Source organism: Urocitellus parryii, chromosome 2 (genome assembly GCF_045843805.1).
Source record: "Urocitellus parryii isolate mUroPar1 chromosome 2, mUroPar1.hap1, whole genome shotgun sequence".
Taxonomy (NCBI): Eukaryota; Metazoa; Chordata; class Mammalia; order Rodentia; family Sciuridae; genus Urocitellus; species Urocitellus parryii.
The window spans coordinates 92,216,685-92,240,491 of record NC_135532.1 but is presented as its reverse complement, the minus strand read 5'-3'; the positions used below and the strand labels follow the sequence as shown (position 1 = coordinate 92,240,491).

General features: G+C 46.4%; 4 protein-coding genes across 11 annotated transcripts in view; 3 read left to right on the top strand and 1 right to left on the bottom strand.

Annotated features, from left to right (window-relative positions):
- Positions 1-1,724: 1,724 nt before the first annotated feature.
- Positions 1,725-5,550, top strand: Nicn1 (nicolin 1, tubulin polyglutamylase complex subunit). Its single transcript, XM_026383789.2, has 6 exons — positions 1,725-1,919; positions 3,169-3,345; positions 3,582-3,695; positions 4,893-4,964; positions 5,270-5,374; positions 5,461-5,550. The coding sequence occupies exons 1-6, from the start codon at positions 1,788-1,790 to the stop codon at positions 5,500-5,502; spliced, it is 642 nt and encodes a 213-aa protein (XP_026239574.1). The 5' UTR covers positions 1,725-1,787; the 3' UTR covers positions 5,503-5,550.
- A 1,245-nt stretch (positions 5,551-6,795) lies between these two features.
- On the top strand, positions 6,796-12,981 carry Amt (aminomethyltransferase). 3 transcript variants are annotated; one of them, XM_026383787.2, is made up of 10 exons: positions 7,204-7,293; positions 7,397-7,564; positions 8,258-8,338; positions 9,117-9,248; positions 9,626-9,704; positions 9,984-10,129; positions 10,212-10,392; positions 10,881-11,036; positions 11,139-11,242; positions 12,899-12,981. In XM_026383787.2, the coding sequence occupies exons 1-10, from the start codon at positions 7,204-7,206 to the stop codon at positions 12,932-12,934; spliced, it is 1,173 nt and encodes a 390-aa protein (XP_026239572.2). In that variant the 3' UTR covers positions 12,935-12,981. The 3 variants fall into 3 exon arrangements, with proteins under 3 accessions (XP_026239573.1, XP_026239572.2, XP_077651373.1); XM_026383788.1 differs by lacking the exons at positions 7,204-7,293; positions 12,899-12,981 and adding an exon at positions 6,796-6,874 and having other exon boundaries at positions 11,139-11,947; XM_077795247.1 differs by lacking the exon at positions 12,899-12,981 and having other exon boundaries at positions 11,139-11,947.
- On the bottom strand, positions 10,930-15,785 carry Tcta (T cell leukemia translocation altered). 5 transcript variants are annotated; one of them, XM_026383797.2, is made up of 4 exons: positions 15,237-15,785; positions 14,852-14,906; positions 13,552-13,631; positions 10,930-11,011 (listed from the first exon to the last, which is right to left on the bottom strand). In XM_026383797.2, the coding sequence occupies exons 1-3, from the start codon at positions 15,457-15,459 to the stop codon at positions 13,589-13,591; spliced, it is 321 nt and encodes a 106-aa protein (XP_026239582.1). In that variant the 5' UTR covers positions 15,460-15,785; the 3' UTR covers positions 10,930-11,011; positions 13,552-13,588. The 5 variants fall into 5 exon arrangements, with proteins under 5 accessions (XP_026239582.1, XP_026239583.1, XP_026239581.1 ...); XM_026383798.2 differs by lacking the exon at positions 10,930-11,011 and adding an exon at positions 11,042-11,169; XM_026383796.2 differs by lacking the exon at positions 10,930-11,011 and adding an exon at positions 11,957-12,411.
- Positions 15,786-15,902: 117 nt separating this feature from the next.
- The window catches only part of Rhoa (ras homolog family member A), a 49,601-nt gene continuing 41,696 nt past the window's right edge, over positions 15,903-23,807 (top strand). Inside the window, exons 1-3 of one of the 2 annotated variants that reach the window (XM_077795248.1) lie at positions 15,903-16,064; positions 17,453-17,529; positions 23,681-23,755. The gene's annotated coding sequence lies outside the window, so the exon portion shown is untranslated. The remainder of the gene's footprint in view (positions 16,065-17,452; positions 17,530-23,680; positions 23,756-23,807) is intronic. The other variant, XM_026383791.2, reaches the window with a different exon arrangement.

Below are 23,807 nucleotides of genomic sequence, written 5' to 3'. Positions count from 1 at the left end.
ATGCCAATCAGCACCCGCCAAGTCACCAAGCAACCCTTCTTAAGCTGAAGCTTGCAAGCTCATGCTCTCTGCTCTCTTCGTCTCCTTTTCTTCCCCTTGAGGCGGCTCCCCCAATGAAATCTCTTGGTTGAATATCCGACTGGGGTGAGTCACTCGCCTTTCACCCCCCAAACAAACAAATAAACTAAAAAGAACTGAGCATCTAGTTCAGTGTTAGAGCACTGCTGAGTTCAACCCCTAATACCAGCAACAAAACAAAACAAAAACAAAGACTAGAATAAAAGTGTGGAAATGTGGGTTAAGAGCAAGATGTAGAATGTCCTGGGTAGAGTAGAATGTGGGAAGGAAGAAGGCAGTATGTGGGAGGAACTTGAGTTAAGGTGCCCAGTTGGAAAAAGTGGAAGGTACTGACCAACTTTTTGGTAGGGGCTATTCATGTTCCAGATCCATGGACTTATTAAAAAGAGTTGTACTTGGGTCTAAAATCGAGGGACTCGGGCTGGGGATGTGGCTCAAGCGTTAGCGAGGTCGCCTGGCATGCGTGCGGCCCGGGTTCTTCTCAGCACCACATACAAAGGTGTTGTGTCCGCCAATCATTAAAAAAAAAAAAAAAAATTAAAATTCTAAAAAATAATAATAGGGGCTGGGGATGTGGCTCAAGCGGTAGCGCACTCTCCTGGCCTGCGTGCGGCCCCGGTTCGATCCTCAACACCACATACCAACAAAGATGTTGTGTCTGCCGAGAACTAAAAAATAAATATTAAAAATTCTCTCTCTCTCTCTCTCCTCACTCTCTCTTAAAAAAAAAAAATAATAAAAATAAATAAATAAAATCGAGGGACTCAATGAGGATTCATATTGAAAAGGTCAACCTACCAGAATATGGATTGGAGGGGCTCCCTACCAGAGAGCTATGAGGTTAGATTTATCTGCAATGAGAGGCCACATAAGTGTGTGTTTGTCGCTGTGCTCTCAACACCAGGAGCCTGAAGGCCAGAGCTTGTCTGTACTCTCTGGATGCCTTAGAAGGCCTGTAGTCTTCTTGGATTTGGGGAAATCTCTGTTCCAGCATGGGAAACTTCCCTGAAAAGTAAATATCTCAGGAACCTGGAAGGATCTAGGAAGGGAATCATTAGCTTAAATCAAAATAGAGATGAAAATGGCCAGGAGACTAAAGGTTACAAATTGTTTCCCCTGTCAGTGGCCGAGGAGGAAACATATTATTTCCTATCACTGAGGGTTTCCAGGCCTGGGCTGGAAAGTACAACTTCTTTAGGTCATTCCTTGGTCTGAACTTTGCGATCCTCCCGCCTTACTCTCTGGGAATTACAGGCGTGCGCGACTGCACCAGGCATCCTCAATCCCTTAAAAAAAAAAAAAAAAAAAAAAAGTCTAATATCTATCTTTGCGATTAATGTTGGCCAGTCGCTACGCTCACTCATGTTCATGGCTATATACACAGTTAAGTGGCTACCGCCCTACCGAATCAAATAGCGGAGATTCAGAGAGACTGGAAGTGCTACAAGTGGACATAAAGGTTCGGATTCTGAAAAAGTCGACCGTTGCAGATCGCAGCGGATAGTGGACTTTAAGGTTCCCATCGTGATTGGCTAAAGGAAAACTTCCGCCGGCACTTCCGACTCCTGGCCTGCCTTAAACGCCGGTGATTGGCTAGCCTGGCCAAGTGCGAGGCTTCCCGGGAGTTGTAGTTCTTGGTCCTTTGCTCGGAAGCCAGGAAGGTTGGAGGTTCTAAGCGACGACTGAACCTGGTCGCGGCTGCTGGCATCATGTCCCGCGTGTCGGTGCCCTGTCATGTGAAAAGCACTGTAGCCCTGCAGGTGGGCGACGTACGGACTTCCCAAGGCCGGCCTGGCGTGCTGGTTATCGATGTCACCTTCCCCAGCCTTGCGCCTTTCGAGGTGAGCACGCCCCTTGAGCGAGACCCGGGCGCCTGGGCGGGGCAACTTGGAAACTTGGGCGTTTCCCAGAAGTAATCGTTTACAGAAAGCCTCTGTATTCTTGTACTGCCCTTTGACCTTACGAATTAATAAATCACTCATTTATTTATTTCTTCAATAGAATATATAGTGTTTATTAGAACTTTCTGCCCTGTTCTCTTCCACACCTCTTCCCCGCATCCAGAAGAGCACTGGCACCAGGGTGCCGGAGAGTAGGGTATATGATACTGGAAATACTACACACACACACACACACACACACACACACACACACACACAATTAGAGGTAAGGGATCAGGTCAGTCCTTGGTCACAGCTGGGTTTAGTTAACAATGATTTACCGTGAAACCTACCTGCCTCCCCATTCTTGCAGTCTCTGACAGAGGTCAGGTGTAACTCATTTCTCATTAGAGACTCCCAATGATTCCAGGTTTTACTCTCCAATTGCATTTCTATATCAGCTGGCAGAGTGACTGAACACTGAGTGAGCTCAACACAGAGGATAAATCCTATTTCTAAAGGACTGGCATTCAGAGCCATTCTTTGTCTTGTCCTCACTAGCTCTCTGGGCCCCATGCACTTTGGGTTACAGTGTGTGGTTATCTCCCAAGTTTTTCCTTATTGTCACCTGGTAAACTATTGAGAGGACCTGACAGTGGAAATTATGAGTTAGTAGGTTTGAGGTGGACCCTGGACATCTGTATTTTAAAAAATTTCTTTGGATGACTCTGATGTGTATGCAGACACATGTTAAACATGTGGCAAGATCTGCACTCATGGTTTGTTTGCATGCACTTACTCATTTAGACTGTGGGTTCTTCTAGAAAAGCAAAATTGTGTTTGGATCCTAGCGGTGCTTGTTGGATTGTTTAGCAGATGAATTGGAGATGTGGCTCTGTGGTAAAGTGATTACCTAGTATACATGAGGCCCTGGGTTCACTTTCAGCACTGAAAGAAACAAAAACTAAAGCAAAACCAACAACAAAATTGTTTAGCAGGGCTGAGGATGCCCCTCAGTGGTAGAGCACTTGCCTAGCAAGCTCAAGGCCCTGGGTTCAATCCCCAGCACTACACACACATACATACCTACACACCCACCCACATACATGCACATTTAGCAAAAGAGTGCATTTCAAAAGAAAGAAGATAGTGTCTTTGATCCTTTCAGACTCTGGGCCTGATTTGTCATGGTGAGTTGTGTGTGCTCTAGTTGCAGGAGATCACATTTAAGAATTACTACACAGCCTTTTTAAGCATTCGTGTCCGTCAGCATACTTCAACACACTCACCAGCGAAGTGGGTGACCTGCCTGCGGGACTACTGTCTGATGCCTGATCCACACAGTGAGGAGGGAGCCCAGGAGTATATATCGCTGTTCAAGCACCAGGTCAGCTTGACCTCAGCATGGCCAGGGAAGCCAATATGAGGACTTAGAGATGTGGGGGTTAGATCAGTACACCAGGAGGGAAGAGGGGGGAAAGACTTGTTTGGGCTGTGGCTTCCAGGCATGTTCCTTGGAACAACTACCGTTTTTCCTTTGCAAAGAACTTGCTCACTGCTGTTTGGGAGGTTCCTGGGAAGTGAATTGGGTCTTCTCTGGGTTCTTGTTTGTGTATATGTCAGATGCTGTGTGACATGACCAGAGTACTGGAGCTGCGTCTGATTCTACGGCAGCCATCACCACTGTGGCTGTCTTTCACAGTGGAGGAGCTGCAGATCTACCAGCAGGGACCAAAGGTAAGTGACTAGCTCAAAGCTGTTGGTTAGCCATTTTCACAAGAGGCTTCCAGGTAGGGCTGGAAGAGTTGGGACAGTGGGATCCGGTGGGTGAAGAGTGAGGATAGTGAGACTCTGGAGTCTTTCATGGAAGTTAGTTGCATGTGAATGCTAGAAGTTTGTGAGGAAAGGTGGGGCTCTGTGTCCATATTCCTTGGCCATTTGATGGGGTTCATTTTTTTTTTTTTGTCTTTTTTGGAACTGGGAGTTGAACCCAGGGCTTTGCGAATGCAAGGCAGACACTTTTCCACTGAACTACCCACCATTTTCAGAGTTGGAATCATCAGGACACACTTTCTCCACCCCCTCCCTACAATTGGAGATTGAACCCTTGGGGCACTTTACCACTGAGCTACATCCCCAGCCCTTTTTCTTTTTCTTCCTTTTTTTTTTTTTTTTTTTGGTGGTACTAGGGATTGAAGCCAAGAGCACTTTGCCACTGAGCTACATTCCCAGTCTTTTTATTTATTTATTTATTTATTTATTTGAGAGAGAGAGAGAGAGAGAGAATTTTTTTTTTTAAAGAGAGAGTGAGAGAAGGGAGAGAGAGAGAGAGAGAGAGAATTTTCAATATTTATTTATTTATTTAGCTCTCGGTGGACACAACATCTTTGTCGGTATGTGGTGCTGAGGATTGAACCCGGGCCGCACGCATGCCAGGCGAGCGCGCTACCGCTTGAGCCACATCCCCAGCCCAAGAGAGAATTTTTTTTTAATATTTATTTTTTAGTTTTCGGCAGACACAACATCTTTATTTGTATGTGGTACCGAGGATTGAACCGGGCCGCACACATGCCAGGCGAGCCTGCTACCGCTTGAGCCACATCCCCAGCCCAGTCTTTTTATTTTGAAACAGGGTCTCGCTAAGTTGGTGAGGCTGGCCTCAAATTTGTGATCCTTCTGTCTCAACTTCCAGAGTTGCTGGGATCACAGGCATGTGCCGGATCTAACCAGAAGAGACTTTTTTGCTGCTTATGTTTCTGGGGTTTCCTTCTGCATAGCAGGAGAACTTAGCAGTCTGATTGTTCCCTTGAGCTTTGTGGGCCTCTTGAACAGGATTTTTCCAGTGTCTGAGGCTCAGGGCCCCTTATCTCTGCTCTCAGGTGCCAGAATTATCCCACTATGCCTTACTCAGAACAGTATGCCTTTGTTTTGTAGAGCCCCTCCATGACCTTCCCCAAGTGGCTGTCTCACCCAGTACCCTGTGAACAACCTATTCCCCTCCCTGAGGTAAGCTTTCACCCTGGGTCTGAACCACATGTGAATGGCTCTGGTGGCCCTTTCTATAAAAATCTGGGGCTGGACCCAAAATCGTTAGTTCAATTTATGACATTTTCTTGGGAACACTTTGGGATTTGCGGTATCTCTGGTATTGGGCTGGGCTGCCTACCAAACATCAGGCCCCAGCCTTGTGTTTCACAAGTCATCTGGAATACTCATCTTAACTAGAGGGTTCCATAGGCTATCTTGGCCTCTTTAAAGCTAAGGTGCTTCTGGGGAGAGACTCATGGCCACTGACCCCTCCTTTTGAGCAGGGTCTTCCAGACCCCAGCAGGGTGTCTTCTGAGGTGCAGCAGATGTGGGCACTGACAGAAATGATCCGGGCAAGTCACACCTCCACGAGGATCGGCCGTTTTGATGTGAGTGACTTGTTTCCTTGTTTGGCTTGCATTTGCCCTGAGCAGGTCAGACCTGATATTTTTTTTGTGTGTGTGTGTGTTTGCAGGTGGATGGCTGTTATGACCTGAACTTGCTCTCCTACACTTGAGCAGTGGCTCCTAGCTGAGACATTGGCCTTTCAATGCCCGTCCAAGCTTGGTTTGGGCTACCAGAGGCAGAATTGTGTATCCTGCGCATTCCAAGTGTTGCTTGCATGCCCATTCTGTCTGGGCCACATTTACAGATTCAAGATTCTTGGGGCTTACTGTATTACTTCAGCATGAGTTCCTAACAAGGATACACTCTGTCTTCCATCTGGCTGCAACACAATTCCTTCTTCTACCTTAAAAATACTGAAAATTCCTGAGCACCCTCTGCCCCTTCTGCCAACAAGCACACCCCTGTCTTCTGCCAGTTCCCCTATCCTGACTGCAGTGGGCTGGGATGAATCTGCTCCATCTAACCCTAGAAGGTTACTGTTCCCTTGGCACTCATTTATTGGGAAGCTTGATGAAAAGGTGCCCCATTCATTCCTCAGTCCCCCCTCATGGCCTTCTTTCCCTTTGGTGTTATTCCTACAAAACAAATTTCCTGTTTAAACTCAGCTGCTATCTGCCTACCAGGCAGAGCTGGAGATCTGGGTATCCTGAGTTCCTAGATCCCTGAGCTGTCTCCTGGATGTGTTCCACTGGGCCTGGACAGGTGCCTCTGGCAATACTGGAGCCTGAAAATGAGAACTACAACCTGTGTGCCGTCTGACACAGCTCAAAGCATATCCATGTTTCTTTTCTCAGTTGGTTCTTTGCATTTGTGCTCAGCATGAGGGGTCAACCTTGGTAGGTAGGTGGGATCCAAGTGAGTCACTGGTGCCTTTTAAAAGGCTAAGGTACTTCATCAACCTGGGCCAACTGTTGAATGATGCAGGCACTTCTTCCTTCATGTGAGAAAGTCCTGCTTACTTCCAGTTCTTCCTGGCTTTGCCCCTGGGGGAGTATTATGAAGGCATACTGCAGGTTGTCTCAGACATGGCAAACTAGACGTATGTGGCATAATAGTTTTCTGGGGGAAGTTTAGTCGAGTCACCATTTGGTTCCCACCCTCTGTTCTCACCCATCAGCCTTCTTGCAGGTGGTGTCTATCTTCAGGGTCATTTACTTAGCCCCACTCAACTTTTTCTGAAAGGATGATGACCATAGACCTGTGTTCAGGAAACAATACTCCTCAGTGTGTGTATATGTGAGTAAAGAGGACCCTGGGGTTGCAGGGATCATATGATATTCCCAGCTATGTTCCCAGTACCCAGCACAGGACAAGATCAATAAATACTTGTGGAATGCATGATTGTGCTGGCTGCCTGTGTGTTCCTGTGCAATAGTTGGAGAACCCTACATGAGGACAGGCTGCAGTGGTGCTCTGCCTGCCAGATTCACTCTACCTTCTTGTGACCTCTCCACTCCTCCATTTGACCTTACATTCCTGAGGTACTGAATGTGTGATTCAAGCCTTTCAGCCCCTTGCAAAACTTTGACCCTTTGGAGGCAGGGCTGGGGGAGGGCTAGCCTCCAGCTTTGGTTCTAGGCAGCCTAGTCTACTCTGGACTGCCTGACCCTCCTGGATTAGGTCTTGCTTGAGGCTGCTGGGAGTGCTAGCACGCTCTGAATCCCAGCCTGCCCTCGGGGCTTCCCGCCCCCTTTTCTGATCCCTTGCGCCTTGGGAAGACCTGTTCGGGCAGTGGCTTGGACTACATCTCCCGGCGTGCCTGGCAGAGTGGTGGCCTCTCTACGCCCTCTGCACTAGTTGCCAGCGGACGATGCAGCGGGCTAGGAGCATGGTGGCCCCTTTGGGCTTTCGCCTGCAGGCGCTTCCCTCGGCCCCAGGTCGCCCTCTCAGTTGCTCGCAGGTGGGATAAAGGGTGTGGGAGGTTTGCTGCTGGTTTTGGCGGGTGGGGGAGGGATGCAGCCAGGAACTAGCGCCCTGATGGCACTAAACCCGGCTGCCCACAGGATGTGCTCCGCAGAACTCCGCTCCATGACTTCCACCTGGCCCATGGCGGGAAAATGGTGGCATTTGCGGGTTGGAGTCTGCCTATACAGTACCAGGAAAGTCACATTGAATCGCACCTTCATACACGACGACATTGCTCGCTCTTTGATGTCTCTCACATGCTGCAGGTGAGCTATGAGAGTGTGTCTGCTGCTGAAACAGACCTTCCTCGACCACGGTGTTGCACTCCTCGGCTTTGTTTTCTGGGAGCGGGATTCTGAAGACAGCCCATAAATAGCTGGTGGTCTAAGGGTTTCTTGGCAAGGCCAAGGAACTCAAGGGGCTGGCTGATTAACTCAGGGTTTCCTTGATCATCTGTGTGTGTTCTCTCCTGCCTGTTTTCGCTAACTGTATACCTTAATGCCCTGAGTTTTCCAGAGCTGGTACAATGCACCGGGTTGGGTATTGGTTTGGAAAAGGGGGTATTTCAGTAAAATGCTGTATCCCCCTTAAGTCCAATCACACCCTAGGCTGGGAAATGGGAGTGGGAGTGAGGGTTGCAGAACTGAAAGACCCACCAATTACTTTGGGCTGGACTGTCTTGTGAATTGAGAGATGTCTCCTTGCCTAGTAGCTTTGTGTGTGTGTGTGTGTGTGTGTGTGTGTGTGTGTGTGTGTTACTGGAAGCCAAACCAAAGGGTGCTCTGCCACTGAGCTACATCCCCAGCATTTTTTATTCTTTTGAGACGGGATCTTGCTAAATTGTCCAGGCTGGCCTCGAACATATCTTTCTGCTGCCTCAGCCTTTCAAGTAGCAAGGGTCTAGTGGCCTTTCAGATGCAGCTATTGCAGTGGCCTAAGGCTTTTGATCTCTTTCCCAGACCAAGATATTTGGTTGTGACCGGGTGAAGCTGATGGAGAGTTTAGTGGTTGGAGACATTGCAGAGCTAAGGCCAAATAAGGTGAGCCCTTTTATTTCTGCTCAATGGGTGTTCTTAGTCACGAGCCAGCAATCAGGCTGTGTCCCTGCCTTAAGCTTGAGGACATAGACATAGATATGGATTCTTGGGCCTTAATGTCTTGAGGAACTCGGACCTTAGGTCATTTCCAGATGCCTATCCAGCTGTGGGATGCTGTCCCAGCATCATCACATCAGGCTAGGAGGCCAGAAACCAAGGTTTTATGTATAATTTCTGGCCTTTCATGCTTCCTATCCCCTTGCTATTCAAAGTATGGTCCCTAAGCCACCAGCCTTACTGCCTCCTAGGATCTTGTTAGGAATATACTCTCAGACATTGCTCCAGACCTCTGAATGAGAAACTTTATTTTGGGAAGATCCCCAGGTGATTCATCAGACCTTACAAGCTTAGGTTCTTCATCCATTTAATGGGAAGGCTAAGGCCAGCCTTGCAGTATTTTGGTGGTTTATCTGGGATGAAGATGGACTTCAAGGTTTTTACCCATGAGCTGAGTTGTCTGGGTGGGATGAAGCAGTAGGTTTGGATATCATAGATTAAACGTGAGATGGAATTCTCAGTACTGTAGGGCATTGCCCAAGGTGGGGAGGAGTTGAAAACTTGGTGCATGAGAATCAAAGACTCTGGATTTGAATCTAGCCTTGCCCCTTACAACTTGTACAGCCTGAGCTCTGGGCATGAAGGTTCATGAGTTTGTGGTGTCTGCTTACCCTTGGCTTTGGTTTTCTGGACCTAAAGTAAAAATGCTCCACTTTGATGCTAGGGGACACTGTCGCTGTTTACCAACGAGGCTGGAGGCATCTTAGATGACTTGATTGTGACCAATACTTCTGAAGGACACCTATATGTGGTGTCCAATGCTGGCTGCTGGGACAAGGACTTGGCCCTCATGCAGGTATAGCCCTTCTGTGTTTCAGGCACTTTTGTTTTCCTTTTTCATAAAGCAGTATTCCTTGTTGTCCAGGTCACAGACAAGAGGCTCAGAAAATGGCTCAAGAGCAAGTCCTCCCTGAAGCATGCCAGGGTTTGGTTGTGGGTACTAGGGAACATGGGGAGGTAAAAGTGACCCTGGCCACTAAGTGAGCATCCTCTGGGGAGGGTAGAAGTGACAGAACTGAGGATAGATCAGCCTTACCATCTGGTAGATGTGTGACCTTGTAAGATGGGAACCAGCCTAGTATCTCATTGCTCAACACTGCAGTGTCCAGCCTATGGTAGGTGCTCAGTAAGTGGTCCCAGACACTGGTGTGGTGTTTCTGTCTTTCTTTTTAGGACAAGGTCAGGGAACTTAAGAACAGGGGCAATGATGTGGGCCTGGAGATTGTGGATAATGCTCTGCTAGCCCTGCAAGGTGAGTGGTCTGGGCTAGATTGAACCTAACCTTTGTCTTCCTGGCTTCATCTACTGCTTAACACAGAGGCCGTTCAAAATGAAGGTGTAGATGGTATGATATTTGTGTGCCATAATTCTAAGGTATCTTTCCCCCCCAACTATTGTTGGACCAGGGGCAAAGGCATCTTCTCTCAGAGAACTTGCTCAGGACTTACTCTAGTCACTGAGTAAGGGCTATAGTCTAGCTTTGAGGCAGGGCTGGGACCAGGACTCTTGGTCATTGGCTTCTTGGGTCCAGGCCCTACTGCAGCCCAAGTTCTTCAGGCTGGTGTGGCAGATGACCTGAGGAAATTACCCTTCATGACCAGTGCTGTGATGAAGGTGTTTGGTGTGTCTGGCTGTCGAGTGACTCGTTGTGGCTACACAGGAGAAGATGGTGTAGAGGTATGTCAAGTGAATGGAGGGCAGTGCAGGGTACAAAATTTGTAGGAGCAACTGACCACCTGCTCTCTGGTGTCCCATGCAGATCTCAGTGCCAGCCCCTGGGGCAGTCCACCTGGCAACAGCTCTGCTGGAAAACCCAGAGGTGAAGCTGGCAGGGCTGGCTGCCCGGGACAGCCTGCGCCTGGAAGCAGGCCTCTGCCTGTATGGGAATGATATTGATGAACATATCACACCTGTTGAGGGCAGCCTTGGTTGGACATTGGGTGAGTTGGGCTAGCACTGAAGGGATTCTGCAGGTTGGAGTGACCTTTAATGAGGTCAGCCGGCTTATAACTGCTCCTAACAGTTGGAGCAAGTGACTCAGCCTTGCTGAGCCTCCATTCCCTGAAGGTCTACTGTGGCTCTGCCCATTACGAACTGAAGACCCTCAGCATGGTTTTCTGTGGGTAGGAGGTGGTTGGCTGGCTGACTGCAGTGCAAGAGAGGAATCAGCCTGGGAGAGTCCAAATGATCTTTTTTCTTTAAATATTTATTTATTTTAGTTCTCAGCAGACACAACATCTTTGTTTGTATGTGGTGCTGAGGATCGAACCCGGGCCGCACGCATGCCAAGCGAGTGCGCTACCGCTTAGCCACATCCCCAGCCCCCCAAATGATCTTGATGGATGTCACTTGGGGTCCTTGTATCCAGGACCTCTTGTGGCCAGGGCTTTTACAGGCTGTGACTTAGGTCTGATGTATCATGTTCCAGGGAAGCGTCGCCGAGCTGCTATGGATTTCCCAGGAGCTAAGGTTATTGTTCCCCAGCTGAAAGGTGAGGTGCAGCGGAAGCGTGTGGGATTGATGTGTGAGGGGGCTCCAATGCGGGCACACAACCCCATCCTGAGCACAGAAGGCATCATGATTGGTAAGTGATCCAGGGAAGCTGGGGTGCCCTTGTTCCTTCCCCAAAAGTGTTGGGGTATTAGGCTGGCATGGTGGTATTGACACATGGCCTATGCTTGGACAGGTACTGTGACCAGTGGCTGCCCTTCACCCTGCTTGAAGAAGAATGTGGCAATGGGTTATGTGCCCTTCAAGTACAGTCAGCCAGGAACACAGCTGCTTGTAGAGGTGCGGCGGAAGCAGCAGATGGCTGTGGTCAGCAAGATGCCCTTTGTACCCACGAACTACTACACTCTGAAATGAAAAAGGCCCAAGGAAGGGCGCTCCTCTCTGGGAGTCTACCTCTAGGGAACATTCATTAGGGCTCAGTCAGGATAATGAAGAAGAACTCACCAGGAGTGGGCAGCTAATTAGAATTTGGCTCTAGTCTGAGGAGGCCACTGAGACTACCCCTAAACCCCAATACATGCCACTGATTTCAGCTCACCCTATGTCCTATTTCAGTTCATAACCCCAGTAACTCCACTCTGCCATAAGTGCTGGCTATAAAGCAAAAGCTCAACTTTGTAGGGAGAATACCTGCCCAATCTACCTCACCAGTTTCTCACATTTCAGAGGGCTATTACTATGGACAGTGTGAGCTTAGCATACCTCCTTCACTTTGCTTTCCATGAATGCAAACTGCTGCCTCTCCCTGTACAGGAATGATTCTTGAGTCATAGAACATTGGCTTAGTTATTCCTATGTGTAAACCTGGGGGTGGGTGAGTAGACATGGACTCACTCTTCCACATTCCCTATTTGGCTTGGCCCGCTGCCCAGTAGCAAACCATGGCAAATTTACCACCTGAGGTGACCTTCACCCCTGGGACCCATAACTAGACTTTACTGATTCCTGAAAAAAAATTAAATGAGCTTATTCCTTCCAACTTGCCATGGTCTCTAGCTTCATTGTTCAGGGTTCCTGGGTTGTCAACCCAATGCCCGCATTCCTGGCCTCCAAGATGGGCTTGGAGTAGGTTCTCCTTGAGAGAGCCAGGTCTAAGAACTAATGGGAATACTGTCCTTGTTGGGTGCCCACCACCAAGGAACTGGCATTACCTCTCATCTCTGCAAATTATTGTACTGTGGGTCCTGAAATCTTCAGCAGTTCCCCCACCAGTTGCCCCCTGTGCATGTATACTTGTTTGAATAACCACACAAGCAATGCACTTCTTTGTTTAATAAGCTACATCCTCAGTTGGGCTTGGAGTAAAATGTGAGACCCTAAATGTATATGTGATGGTGCCAGCAGATGGGTCTGGGGCTATGAAGAAAGCATCATCCTGCAAGCCAGATGACAGCTGTGGAGTGGGTACATAAGCTTGAGTGCAGTGCAGTCTCACTTCCAGTGTTTCTCTGTCACAAAAAATCTGCCTAAGCAAAGGCTGCCAGATGGATATGTGACATCTAACAGAAGAAGCAGGCAGTGTGACACTGAGATAGCTGGTGGCCCAGCAGAGGCAAACAGAAGTACAGCCATTAGGGAAAGAGGCAAGACCAGAGCCACAGTGCTTTCTGGAGGCAGTGTTTGTATAGGGCCATTTGCCATCTACCCTTTTGGAACCTCTCCTGGCCCACTGTAAAGAGGCCAGGGTTGCCTGGCTTGTGGCTCTTTCCTGTTGAGGATTTCTAGGGGCTGAGATGGTGCTAGTGGCTCTTAGGATGAGGCCCCTAATCTAGTTTAAGGTGGAAAATCATAAGTTGCAAGGCATGAGGAAGTCACTATACTATAAGTGCTTAGTACTTTCCTATGGGGGCGGGTATAGACCCAAGATCCCATGGGTATTTAAATAATATGAGTGGGAAGCCAACCCAGGGGCTCAGCTTGTGGTCTCTCTTTCAGGCACCCAACTTTCTCCCAAGAAGTGCAGAGACATGAGGACAGATGATAAATGACAATTTCCTTTGCCTGGTTCATACGTGGAGAGCTCTGGTTGGGTGAAGGAGATGGGTATTTGGTGCTTAAATGTGGACGGTGCCAGCAGGGATACTCTGCCTTCTACTTAAATGGCCAGCTAAGTAACCATAGAGTAAAAGGCCAGGATTACCTGGTACTCTGCCAATAAAGCAAAACCAAAGAAATTCAGGAAATTGAGGGCTTCAGGGAGTGATGATTTTCCTTACAAATCTCAGATCTGGTCAACCTCTGGCTTCTTAGAGTGGTATATCACTATGGGGTCACATCCCAGAAGGATAAGAAGGGAGAAAGGAAAAAGATAAGACAGAAAAGGGACTACTGGCTTTCCCACCCAAAGATTTCTCCTGAGCTGACACCAGAGAGAGAAGCAACATGTCTTCTCTCCTTAAGGCACCCGTATCAGGGTAGAGGAAAACTCTTTACTTGCCCAGTACCTGGGACAGTTGGAAGCAAGTCTGAATGTAATGGAGGCCCAGTCCTGAAAGCATTGGGGTACTCTACCCCCAATCCCAAACCCCCTGCAGTTGTCCCTGGGGTCTGGGTAGCAGCAGCAGGACCCATTGCAAAAGCCAGCAGACCTCATGATGCCTCTTGAGACTCTTCTGCTGCCTTCTCTTATTCCCTGTGAGTTTTGAGAGGTTCATTTGCTGCCATTTCCCTGAAGGAGATGGAAAGAGAAGAGACAGAGGTTATTCATGGGCAGCAGAATAATCTCTGAGATTGGCTCTCCCCAGTCCCTTTACTCAGCTGGGCTCAGTAGAGCTGCACTATAATTCGGACCTTTTTTTTTTTTTTTTTTTTTTTTTAAATATTTATTTTTTAGTTCTCGGCAGACACAACATCTTTGTTGGTATGTGGTGCTGAGGATCGAACCCGGGCCGCACGCATGCCAGGCGAGCACGCTACCACTTGAGCCACATCCCCAGCCCTATAATTCGGACCTTTAGGCTGATCTTTCACAGCCCACCCAGGGCTTACCATTTTTCCCCTGCAAACCTGTTTTTCTTGGATCCTTACCTTATGGAGCACCCATCCTTCCTTAGTTGCCCAAGACAGAAAGCTGGGCAGTGGTAGTCTTCCTAAATGATCTCTTACCTTCACTCTTGCACCCCTTTATCTATTTGTCATCAACCAGGCAAATTCAGGCCACAACCTTGCTGAGTCAGTCTTCAATGGCTCCTTAGGCCCTCCATGCCTACATGTTCAAACTCCACCATGACAGCTTTATCTATTCTTATATCACCTGTGTGCCTTGTTTTATCCATTCTCCATGCCCAATACACTAAACCATCCCCTGGCCTTTGATCTCAGCTTAGGTGTCTTGGGAGATGACTTCCCTGATCACCTGTGCCTCTGCACAGCTGCCCCCCCCCTTTATAAATCTCTTGCTCCCCTCTATGAGCGGACCTGAGTTCTCCTTGTTCTCTGGGTCTAGTGTGGCATTTGCCAGTGGTAGAAGCTCAAAGATTTGGTGACTGAATGCTCTGATAAATTAGTTTTACAGATGAGGGGGTTGACTCCAATGAGATCAGTGTGGTAAAAATAGAGATTGGGGTAGAGGACTTGCCTAGAACAGAGGCAACTGAGGGACTTCCCAAGTGAAGGGCTTGCTCCCACATACCTGCCACTTCATCTCTGAAAATTATGACAATACCACTAACCACCCCACAGGTTGTTGAACAGCATGCTGGTGATGATTCTCCAGAAACTGGTGTCATGCCACCTTGAAGCTTGAACTCTGCATAGAAATTTAGAAGAGTGCTGCAAAGGACACTAAGCTGACGAACTGATACCCTGAGAGTTCCCCTTCTTGTCAATAACACAGGGATGACCTCTATCTGCCAAGCATGGGGTTGGGGTAGAGACAGATTTACTCACCACGAAGGAAAATGCGTGGAGCCATCGGGTGTGGATCCATTCTGGCCACCCAGACCTGGAGAAATACAGAGCTGCAGCGGGATGGGGATCTGGGCAGACATTAGCTCAGGTCAGGGAACGGTTATTTTTGGTGGAGAGTGGTGGGGGTTCTAAGGGACTAGTAGTATCTGGTGAGGGTTTTGAGGAACAGTTACCATGTGATGGATGGACTGGTGGGAATTCTGGCATTAAAATGGTATGGTGGCACAGGTCAATGTACAACTACAAATTCTGATGAGCCTCTTTGGGGGATCATTAGTAGTCTAGAGATTCTAGGGAAACCAATGGTATAGCCTGGTAGTGGTGGTGGGTCGGCCAGCCCACGGAGGTTCGTAGGGAGCCTCACCTGGGCGGTGATATAACCCGGTCACTGTGTTCCCGTAGAAACCCCAAGCCAGCTGGATGCCCAAGAGACTTAACACCAACCAGAGCAGCAACAGCTTGAAAAGGGTCACGCGCATGTCCTGCGCCTCCCACTCTCGGAGGAATTCGCTGCCCAGGGCGCCCAGCGCGCCCAGCACCGTGGCCGGAAAAGCATGCAAAGACTGCCCAGACCAAGGTTCCGCCATGACTGGCCCGCGCCCCTCCCGGGGTACTGTCACCGCAGTCCCTACCACGCAGGCGTATGGTCTTCCGGGTTAGGATCACCAGTGCGCACGCGTAATAAAAAGCGGAGGGGCCCTAACTCGCTTGCGCGAAGAGTTGGCAGTTTGGGGAGGAGTATTAAAACCGCGCAAGCGCACCCGGCCCCACCCTGCTTACTTAAAGGATGAGTGACTCCGAAAGCATAAAATAGCAACCGGGTCTTTTATAGCCCCGGAGTTCCCGTGATGCTCCACGCGGTAGCAATGATTGGTTAGGCGTCTTGCTTTTAGGGCGTGGACGTGCTACTGAGCAATCGTGGCTGAGCTGTGAGTGCGCGCCCGCACGCGGGGCCACGACTGGCTCCGGCTCGAGCCCGCTGGGCGCCCGGGGGCGCGCACGTCCCTCCCCGCCCTCCCGCCGCCGCCCGCCCTCCTTCGCTCGCGCTCCCCGCCCGCAGCCAGCCGCCCTCCGTCGGTTCTTTCGTTAGTCCGCGGTCGTCTCTGGAGCTACCCGTCCTCGCCTCAGAGCTTGCGACTCACGGACAGGCGTTCTTGGCGCAAAGAGGCCAGACTCGGAGTCGTCGTCTGAGGTGAGCGGGAGGATTCTCTCAAAGCGCCGCTGTTCCCTGGGCCCGCTCGGCACTTTTCCGGCCATCCGCCCACTGCCCCGCCGCGGCCGCGCCCCACCTGCTGCTCCGCGCTGGCCGCTCCAACCCCTGGACCCTGACCCTGACTCCCGGCCGGACCCCTTCCCCGGAGGCGATGGCCCCGCCCGCGCAGTCTCCGGAAGCGCGCCCCGCCGCCTTCAGTACCCCTTCCCCCGCCCGGCCTGGCCTGGTGGAGCCCTAGCCGCCCGCCCTCCCCAGCGCTTCCTCTCTCGCGGCCGCGCGGGGTTGGGCGGGGACTCCGGGCTGGCGAAGGACCGCACGGTGTAGCCAGCCGCCGCGAAGCGCGCGTAGCGTTGGAGTTGAAATGATAAAGAAACTCTTTACAACTCCATTTTGCCGTTTACATTTAATATGCAACATGAACCACAGATTTATAATGGTGAAGATGGTTATACTTTGGATAGATTTCATTTTTTTATTGTATTCTTGGAGAGTGTTGTGTTGAAATTCTAGGAGTAAGACTGTCTTATTGGATGAAAAAGGCATTTTTCATTTAAAAATTTTTTAATGATTTAAGTGATGTTTCATTAAAATAGTTGTAATTATACACAGCCTTAAGTCACTACCTTAATTAGGAATAATTTAAACATACTTGTTCTTAGTTACTGATTGGATTGTTTGTTACTGGTCATCTTCATGAGATTGCACTATTTATACCAAATCAATTTGGTTAAAAAACCTTGATTAGCAGTTTATAGTGGAAAATTGGCATCCTTTTCCCCTCAAAGTTGGTTCCACGTGTTTTTTAATAGTCCTTATTTAAAACTTTTATCTCTGTTTTTTGTATTTTGACAATATTGAAAAAAAAGTTTATTGAAGGTGTGTAATCAGAATATATTTCTCTCTGCCAAATCTGAAGGGAAAAATATAAATAAAAAGGAAACCTTATATTTTAAAGTATTGTTCTGTGGTGAGAATTTTTCAACTACTTAGTGTCACACTCCCCAAAATATAGTGTGTACTCTGCAGATAGATGATTGTCACCTTCAGCATAGCTACATTGAAGATATTCCTTTGAACATTTGACACACGTGACATTGGGCTGAAAATACAAGTCTCTTTCTTCATTGTAAAGGATGACTTATTGAAGGATCTTTTTGGGGGAGAAGAATACTGGGCTTTGAACCCAGGGGCACTTTACCACAGTGCTGTATCCCCAGTGTGTGTGTGTGTGTGTGTGTGTGTGTGTGTGTGTGTGGTTTTGGTTCTTTTTGGAGGGGTGCTGGGGATTAATTCAGGGCTTCCAGCTCTAGCATTCTACCAACTGAGCTGCATCCCCAGGTGCCTCCTCTCATTTTATTTTGAGACAGGGTCTTGCTAAATTGTGGAGGCTGGCCTCAAACTTGTGATCTTCCTGCCTCAACCTACTGAGTAGCTGGGATTACAGGTGAGTGCTACCATACCTAGCTGGAGGATCTTTTTTTGATAAGTAGACAGAACCTCAAAATAACTTATGTAGGGTAGTGATGGCTCTTGAGGGACATAAAATAGATCAGATGGAACTTGAGTTCTTTTTTTTTGTTTGTGGTGCTGAGTTTGATCCCAGATCCTTGTGGGTCTAAGGCAACAAGGCAGGCACTCTACCAACTGAGCTATATCCCCAGCCCTCTTTTTTTTTTTTTTTTAAAGCTGGTGAGTTGAACCTAGGGCCTGGAGAGTATGCTGAGCAGGTGCTACACCACTGTGCTACCCCACCAACCCTGGAACCTGCTTTGAGTCAAAGTCTAGTACTTAACTTATAGGCTCTATTCAAATAAAATTCTGTACTGGAGGAAAGAGAATAAGAATATAACTACCAACAAATTTCTTCATAGATCTAGAATTTTAGATCCAATAGGAATCTTCAGGATTTGTAGACCAATCCCATGTGCAGGTGTGGAAACTGAGGCCCACAAACTTGAGAGTACTTCCCGAGATGTTACATCTAGTCAGGTATTCTCCATGTGCTCCCAAACAGCTGGCCCAGAGTCAGCTGAAATTCAGGGATTCCAGTTTACTCAAGTATTTTTCTCTTTTTTACCTTGCAGATTGTGCACAGTTGGAGAGAATCTAAAAAATTCAATTGCCAATAAATTTCTTTAGCTTTCTTAGTATTCATTTTTCTGTAGCTGAAGTGTCCTGATGGTATTCCAGTTCAGAGAGAGAGTTAAATGTACAGGGTCCCTTGCTGACTTAATCCTGGCTTTAAGTGTTTGGATCTTTATGAAGGACTAGCTCAGAGGGAGGCTCAAGATTTCCCTGCTCCAAAGGCACCATTACTAGATTCAGCTAGAGTGTTTTTAAGCAACTCTTTTGACTTGATTTATGGTAGGATGGGGAGAAACTGCATGTATCAAAGTGTGCACAAGCATGGGGTAGTGGTATTACTGGAGTGCCCTCCCCACTTACTGGGGATCAAACCTAGGGCCATGCTTGTATACCTATTAGGCAAATGCTCTACCAGTAGCTCCTCTATTGCTTGAGATAGGGGGATCCTCCTTCTAGAATTACAGGCGTGCCCCACTGTGTCCGGCCCATTTGAATATTTTCATAGTCTTAATTCCTTTTCTGTTTGTCATTAGCCCTATTTAAAAGTTTATTCTGGTCATGTGGGGGCATAAGTTATTGGGAGAGTTAAAAACAAGGTAGACCTTCAAGGGTGTTTCTTGTCATTGGGGTGGAGTCAAAGTGGTGACAGGAAGATGATCTTCTTAATTGTCCTTGGAAGCCCAGAGATTTGTTTACTCTGTGAGAAAACTGTTATTTCAACTTCTAAAAGAACTACTCTGGATTTGATGGGCTTCTATAGATAGCACAGTGGATTTAATTGCATTTTGCTACTAGTGACAAGGATATATGGTACATAATCACTAGATTTTAAAATTGCCTTTTGTAGGTTTTTTTTTCCCCCTCCTCCATCCTCCCCATACTGGGGACTGAACACAGGGGCATTTTACAGTTGAGCTATATCCTCAGCCTTGTTTTTAAGATAATAATTATTATTATTTTTCAAAGAGAGAGTGAGAGACAGAATTGAGAAAGAGAGTGAGAATTTTTTAATATTTATTTTTTAGTTTTTGGCGAACACTACATCTTTGTAAGTGGTGCTGAGGATCGAATCCGGGCCGCATGCATGCCAAGCGAGCGCGCTACCGCTTGAGCCACATCCCCAGCCCCTAAAATAATAATTATTATTATCTTTTATTTATTTATTTATTTATTTATTTTTTTAAAGAAAGAGTGAGAGAGGAGAGAGAGAGAGAGAGAGAGAGAATTTTTAATATTTACTTTTTTTTAGTTCTCGGCAGACACAACATCTTTGTTGGTATGTGGTGCTGAGGATCGAACCCGGGCCGCAGGCATGCCAGGCGAGCGCGCTACCGCTGAGCCACATCTCCAGCCCTTTTATTTATTTTTATATGGTGCTGAGGATTGAATCCAATGCCTCACACATGCTAGGCAAGTGCTCTTATCACTGAGCCACAACTGTAGTCCCTATTATTATCTTTTGAGACATGGTCTCCTTAAGTTGTAGACCTCAAACTTGCAATCTTTTGCCCTGCCTCCCGAGTAGCTGGGATTATATAGTTGCACCATTCGTGACTGGTAGGGACCTTTTAAAACTATAGATAGACTGGGCATATGCCTGTAAAGTCAACTGTTTAGGAATCCTGAAGCAGGAAGATTGCAAGTTCAATGCCAGCCCGGGCAATTTATCAAGATCTTGTCTTGAAATGAAAAATAAAAAGGGCTGGGGATGTAGTTCAGTGGTAGAGCACCCTGGGTTCAATCCTTATTTCTGAGGAAAAAAAGGTTCCTAAGTGTTTTGTCCTCCCACCTTTATGTGCCAGTACCTATATATTCTAACCGTATTTTATTAATTATTTTAATGGTGTTATTGAATTGAACCTAGGGCCTCGTGCATATAAGCAAATGCTCTATCACTAAGTTATACCCCAGGCCACTATATTTTGCCTTTGTTGTGCTGGGAACTGAACCCAGGGCCTCATGCATGCTAGGCAAGTGCTCTGTCACTGAGCTCCATTCACCAGTCCTATGATTGTATTTTAAACTTGTTAGTGGTAAACGTGTCTGAGTGTAGTATGCCTTTTGGGGAAATGCTCGCTGTTCAGTATTTGTGACATAAATAAATCAAATTTCTGGGGCTGGGGTTGTGGCTTAGCAGTAGAGTGTGTTGGGTTTGATCCTCAGCACCACATAAAAAATAAGTAAATTAAATTAACTGTATTTAATAAGTAAATAAATAAATAAAATTTCCAAAATAGATTACAATTACTGTAAAATCCCTGTTTCAAATATTTCTATTTCAAGTGACTCTTTTTGGGGTAGGTGGGGGTACCAGGGATTGAACTCAGGGGGGCAGTTGATTACTGAGCCACACCCCCAGTCCTATTTTGTATTTTGAAACAGGGTCTCACTGAGTTGCCTAACCTCTTATAGTTGCTAAGGCTGGCTTTGAACTCATAATCCTTTTGCCTCATCCTTCAGGGCTGTTGGGATTATGGGCGTGAGTCGCAGCACCTGGCTCAAGTGACTCTTTTTTTAAAAAAAAATATTTATTTTGTAGTTGTAGTTGGATATAATACCTTTATTTTATTTTATTTTTTTTTTATGTGGTGCTGAGGATTGAACCTAGGGCCTCACATGTGCTAGGCAAGTGCTCTACTGCTAAGCCACAACCCCAGCCCTCATTTTTAGTCTGTAGTGCTATAGTAGTAAGAGAAGATTTTGTGTACTCATAATCATGGTAGTCATGTGACTGAAAATCAGGCACTGAAGCACTTCATTCTGGGCACTGATTTTAGTTTATACTGGTGCTTGCAATAAATGAATGCATTTTGATTATTTGCCAATAATCAAATATAAAATACAGTGTTAAATTGTAACTAGTAGGCAGTTTATAACAAACTGAACTGGAGTTTTGTTTTGGTTTTTGTTTTAGTTGTTGATGGACCTTTGTTTTATTTATATGTGGTACTGAGAATCCAACCTACTGCCTCCTCACACATGCTAGGCTAGCACTCTATCACTGAACTACAATCCCAGCCCAGGTTTGTTTTTTTTTTTTTTTTTTTTTTTAATGAGGATGGATAGAGTATGTTTAAGCACATTTATGATAATATCTTAAACTCACTTGAAGGGAAAGAGGAAAAACAAGTAAGTTTGGAGTGGAGTTGAAAGGAAAAGTAGGAAATAAAATTGGTTTAGAGAGATGGGCAAGGATAGATCACATAGTCCTTTTAGGACATGAAAGTTTTTTGAGTTTGTTCTGAGAAAAAATGTTATTAGTTTTTTTTTTGTTTTTTTTTTTAAAGCAGGGGAGTAACATGATCTCATGTTTTAAAATTTTTATTTTGGGGGGCTGGGGATGTGGCTCAAGCGGTAGCGCGCTCGCCTGGCATGCGTGCGGCCCGGGTTCGATCCTCAGCACCACATACAAAGATGTTGTGTCCGCTGAAAACTAAAAAATAAATATTAAAAAATTATCTCTCACTTTAAAAAAATAAATAAATAAAATTTTTATTTTGGTGCCTGGGATTCAACCCAGGGGCTCTTAATCACTTAGCCACATCCCCAGCCCATTTTATTTTTCAAGATAACGGTCCTATTAAGTTACTGAGGCTGCCTTTGAACTTGAAATCCGCCTGCCTCAGCTTCTTGAGCCCTTGGGATTACAGGTGTGCTCAACTATGCTGAGCTCTGCTGATAATGTTTTTTTTGTTGTTGTTTTTTTTAACCAAGAAACTGCCCAATGCTATGGTGCACACCTGTAATCCCAGTGACTTTAGAGGTCGAGTCAGGAGGATTTCAAGTTGAGAAGAGCCTCTGAAATTTAGAGACTCTAAGCAACTTAGTGAGATCTTGTCTCAAACTATAAAGATAACTGGAGATGATGCCTATAATCCTAGGGGCTCAGAAGACAGAGACACGAGAAGACTTTGAGTTCAAAGCCAACCTCAGCAATGGACGAGGTGCTAAGCAACTCAGACCTTTTCTCTAAATAAAAATTAAAAATAGGGCTGGGGATGTGGCTCAGTGTTTGAGTGCCCCTGAGTTCAATCCCTGGTACCAATAAAAGGGGGGGGGGTTGGGGCAGGGGACATAGCTTAGTGGTTAAGCACCTCTGGCTTCTATATCTAGTACCAAAAAAATGTAAAAGCCAAGAAACTAGAATCACTCTCTGAGTAGGTATAAATTTGAGTCGATTCTGACTTATTTTTATGGTGCTGGGGATTGAACCCAGGCTTTGTACTTGCTAGCCAGGCTTCCTATCACTGAGCTGTATATCCAGCTGTGGGTTTTTTTGTTTGTTTGCTTTTTTGGTTTGATTGTTTGTTTGAAATAGGGTCTTATTTTGTTGTCAACACTGATCTGGAAATTGTGAACTCAAGTGATCATCCTGCTTTAGCCCTCCAAGTGACTAGAACTACAATACCATCATGCCTGGTTCTATTATGATTTTTTTTTTTAATAAAATAATCTCTGGCTGGGGATATAGCTCAGTTGGTAGACTGCTTACCTCAAATGCATAAGTCTCTGGGTTCAAGTCCTACCACCACACACACAAAAACATTAATAATAATCTTTAGTACAAAAACCAAAAAATTTTCACTGTAGTCTAGACAGGATATATATGATATGATAACTATAAAATTCCTCTAACTTTGTTATGTATTTGAAAGTTTTTGTTTGATTTAATATGGTGTTAGGGATAAAACCTAGGAGCACTTTACCACTGAGCCACATTCTGAGCCCTGATTATTTTATTTTTTTAAATTTATTTTTTCTTTGGTATTGGGGATTAAACCCCAGGGGTACTTTACCACTAAGTTACATCCCCAGCCCTTTTTATTTTTTATTTTGAGACAGGTCTCATGAAGTTTCTGAGGGCCTCACTAAGTTGCTTAGGCTGACCTCAAACTTTTTTTTTTTTTTTTAAACATCTTTATTTGCATGTGGTACTGAGGATCGAGTATCGAGCTAACCCGGGCCTGAGGATCGAACCCGGGCCGCACGCATGCCAGGCGGGCGCGCTACCGCTTGAGCCACATCCCCAGCCCCTGACCTCAAACTTGAGATCTTCCTGTTTCAGCCTCCCAGGTTGCTGGTATTATAGGTGAGCACCACTGGTCCTGGCCCCAGCCTTTTTCATTTTTTGAGACAGGGTCTTGCTGACTTGCTTGGGCAGGCCTCCCAATTTGAGATCCTTCTTCCTCAGCTTTCTGAATGGCTTGGATTACAGCTGTGTACCACTGTACCCAATTGGAAAAAAAAATTATAATACAATGTTGGGGGAAATTACATAAAAATTTTTTGCTTTTAGAGGGGAAACTTTATAATGTTTGCAAAATAAGGTTAAGTGATGGAGGCCAAAGACTGTGTAAAATATGATATATTTTATGATATGTCACGTAAGTTAAATAATGCACTTTTTCTCTTTTCTGGACTTTGGGTAAGCCCATTTACATCTTGTCCTTTGTTGTTTTTCCTTATAAAGTGAATAGATATAATTCTTGATATTTCTTATATTTTTATAGCTTTTCATCTGGGAAGTTCAAGGTACTTTGTACAACTTTGGTCACAGGCCGTGCATTTTGCAGCACATTTGTAAGGTAAGTAAATAGAAGTCTCTTCCATTTCCCTTTCCCTATGGAAAAAAGATTA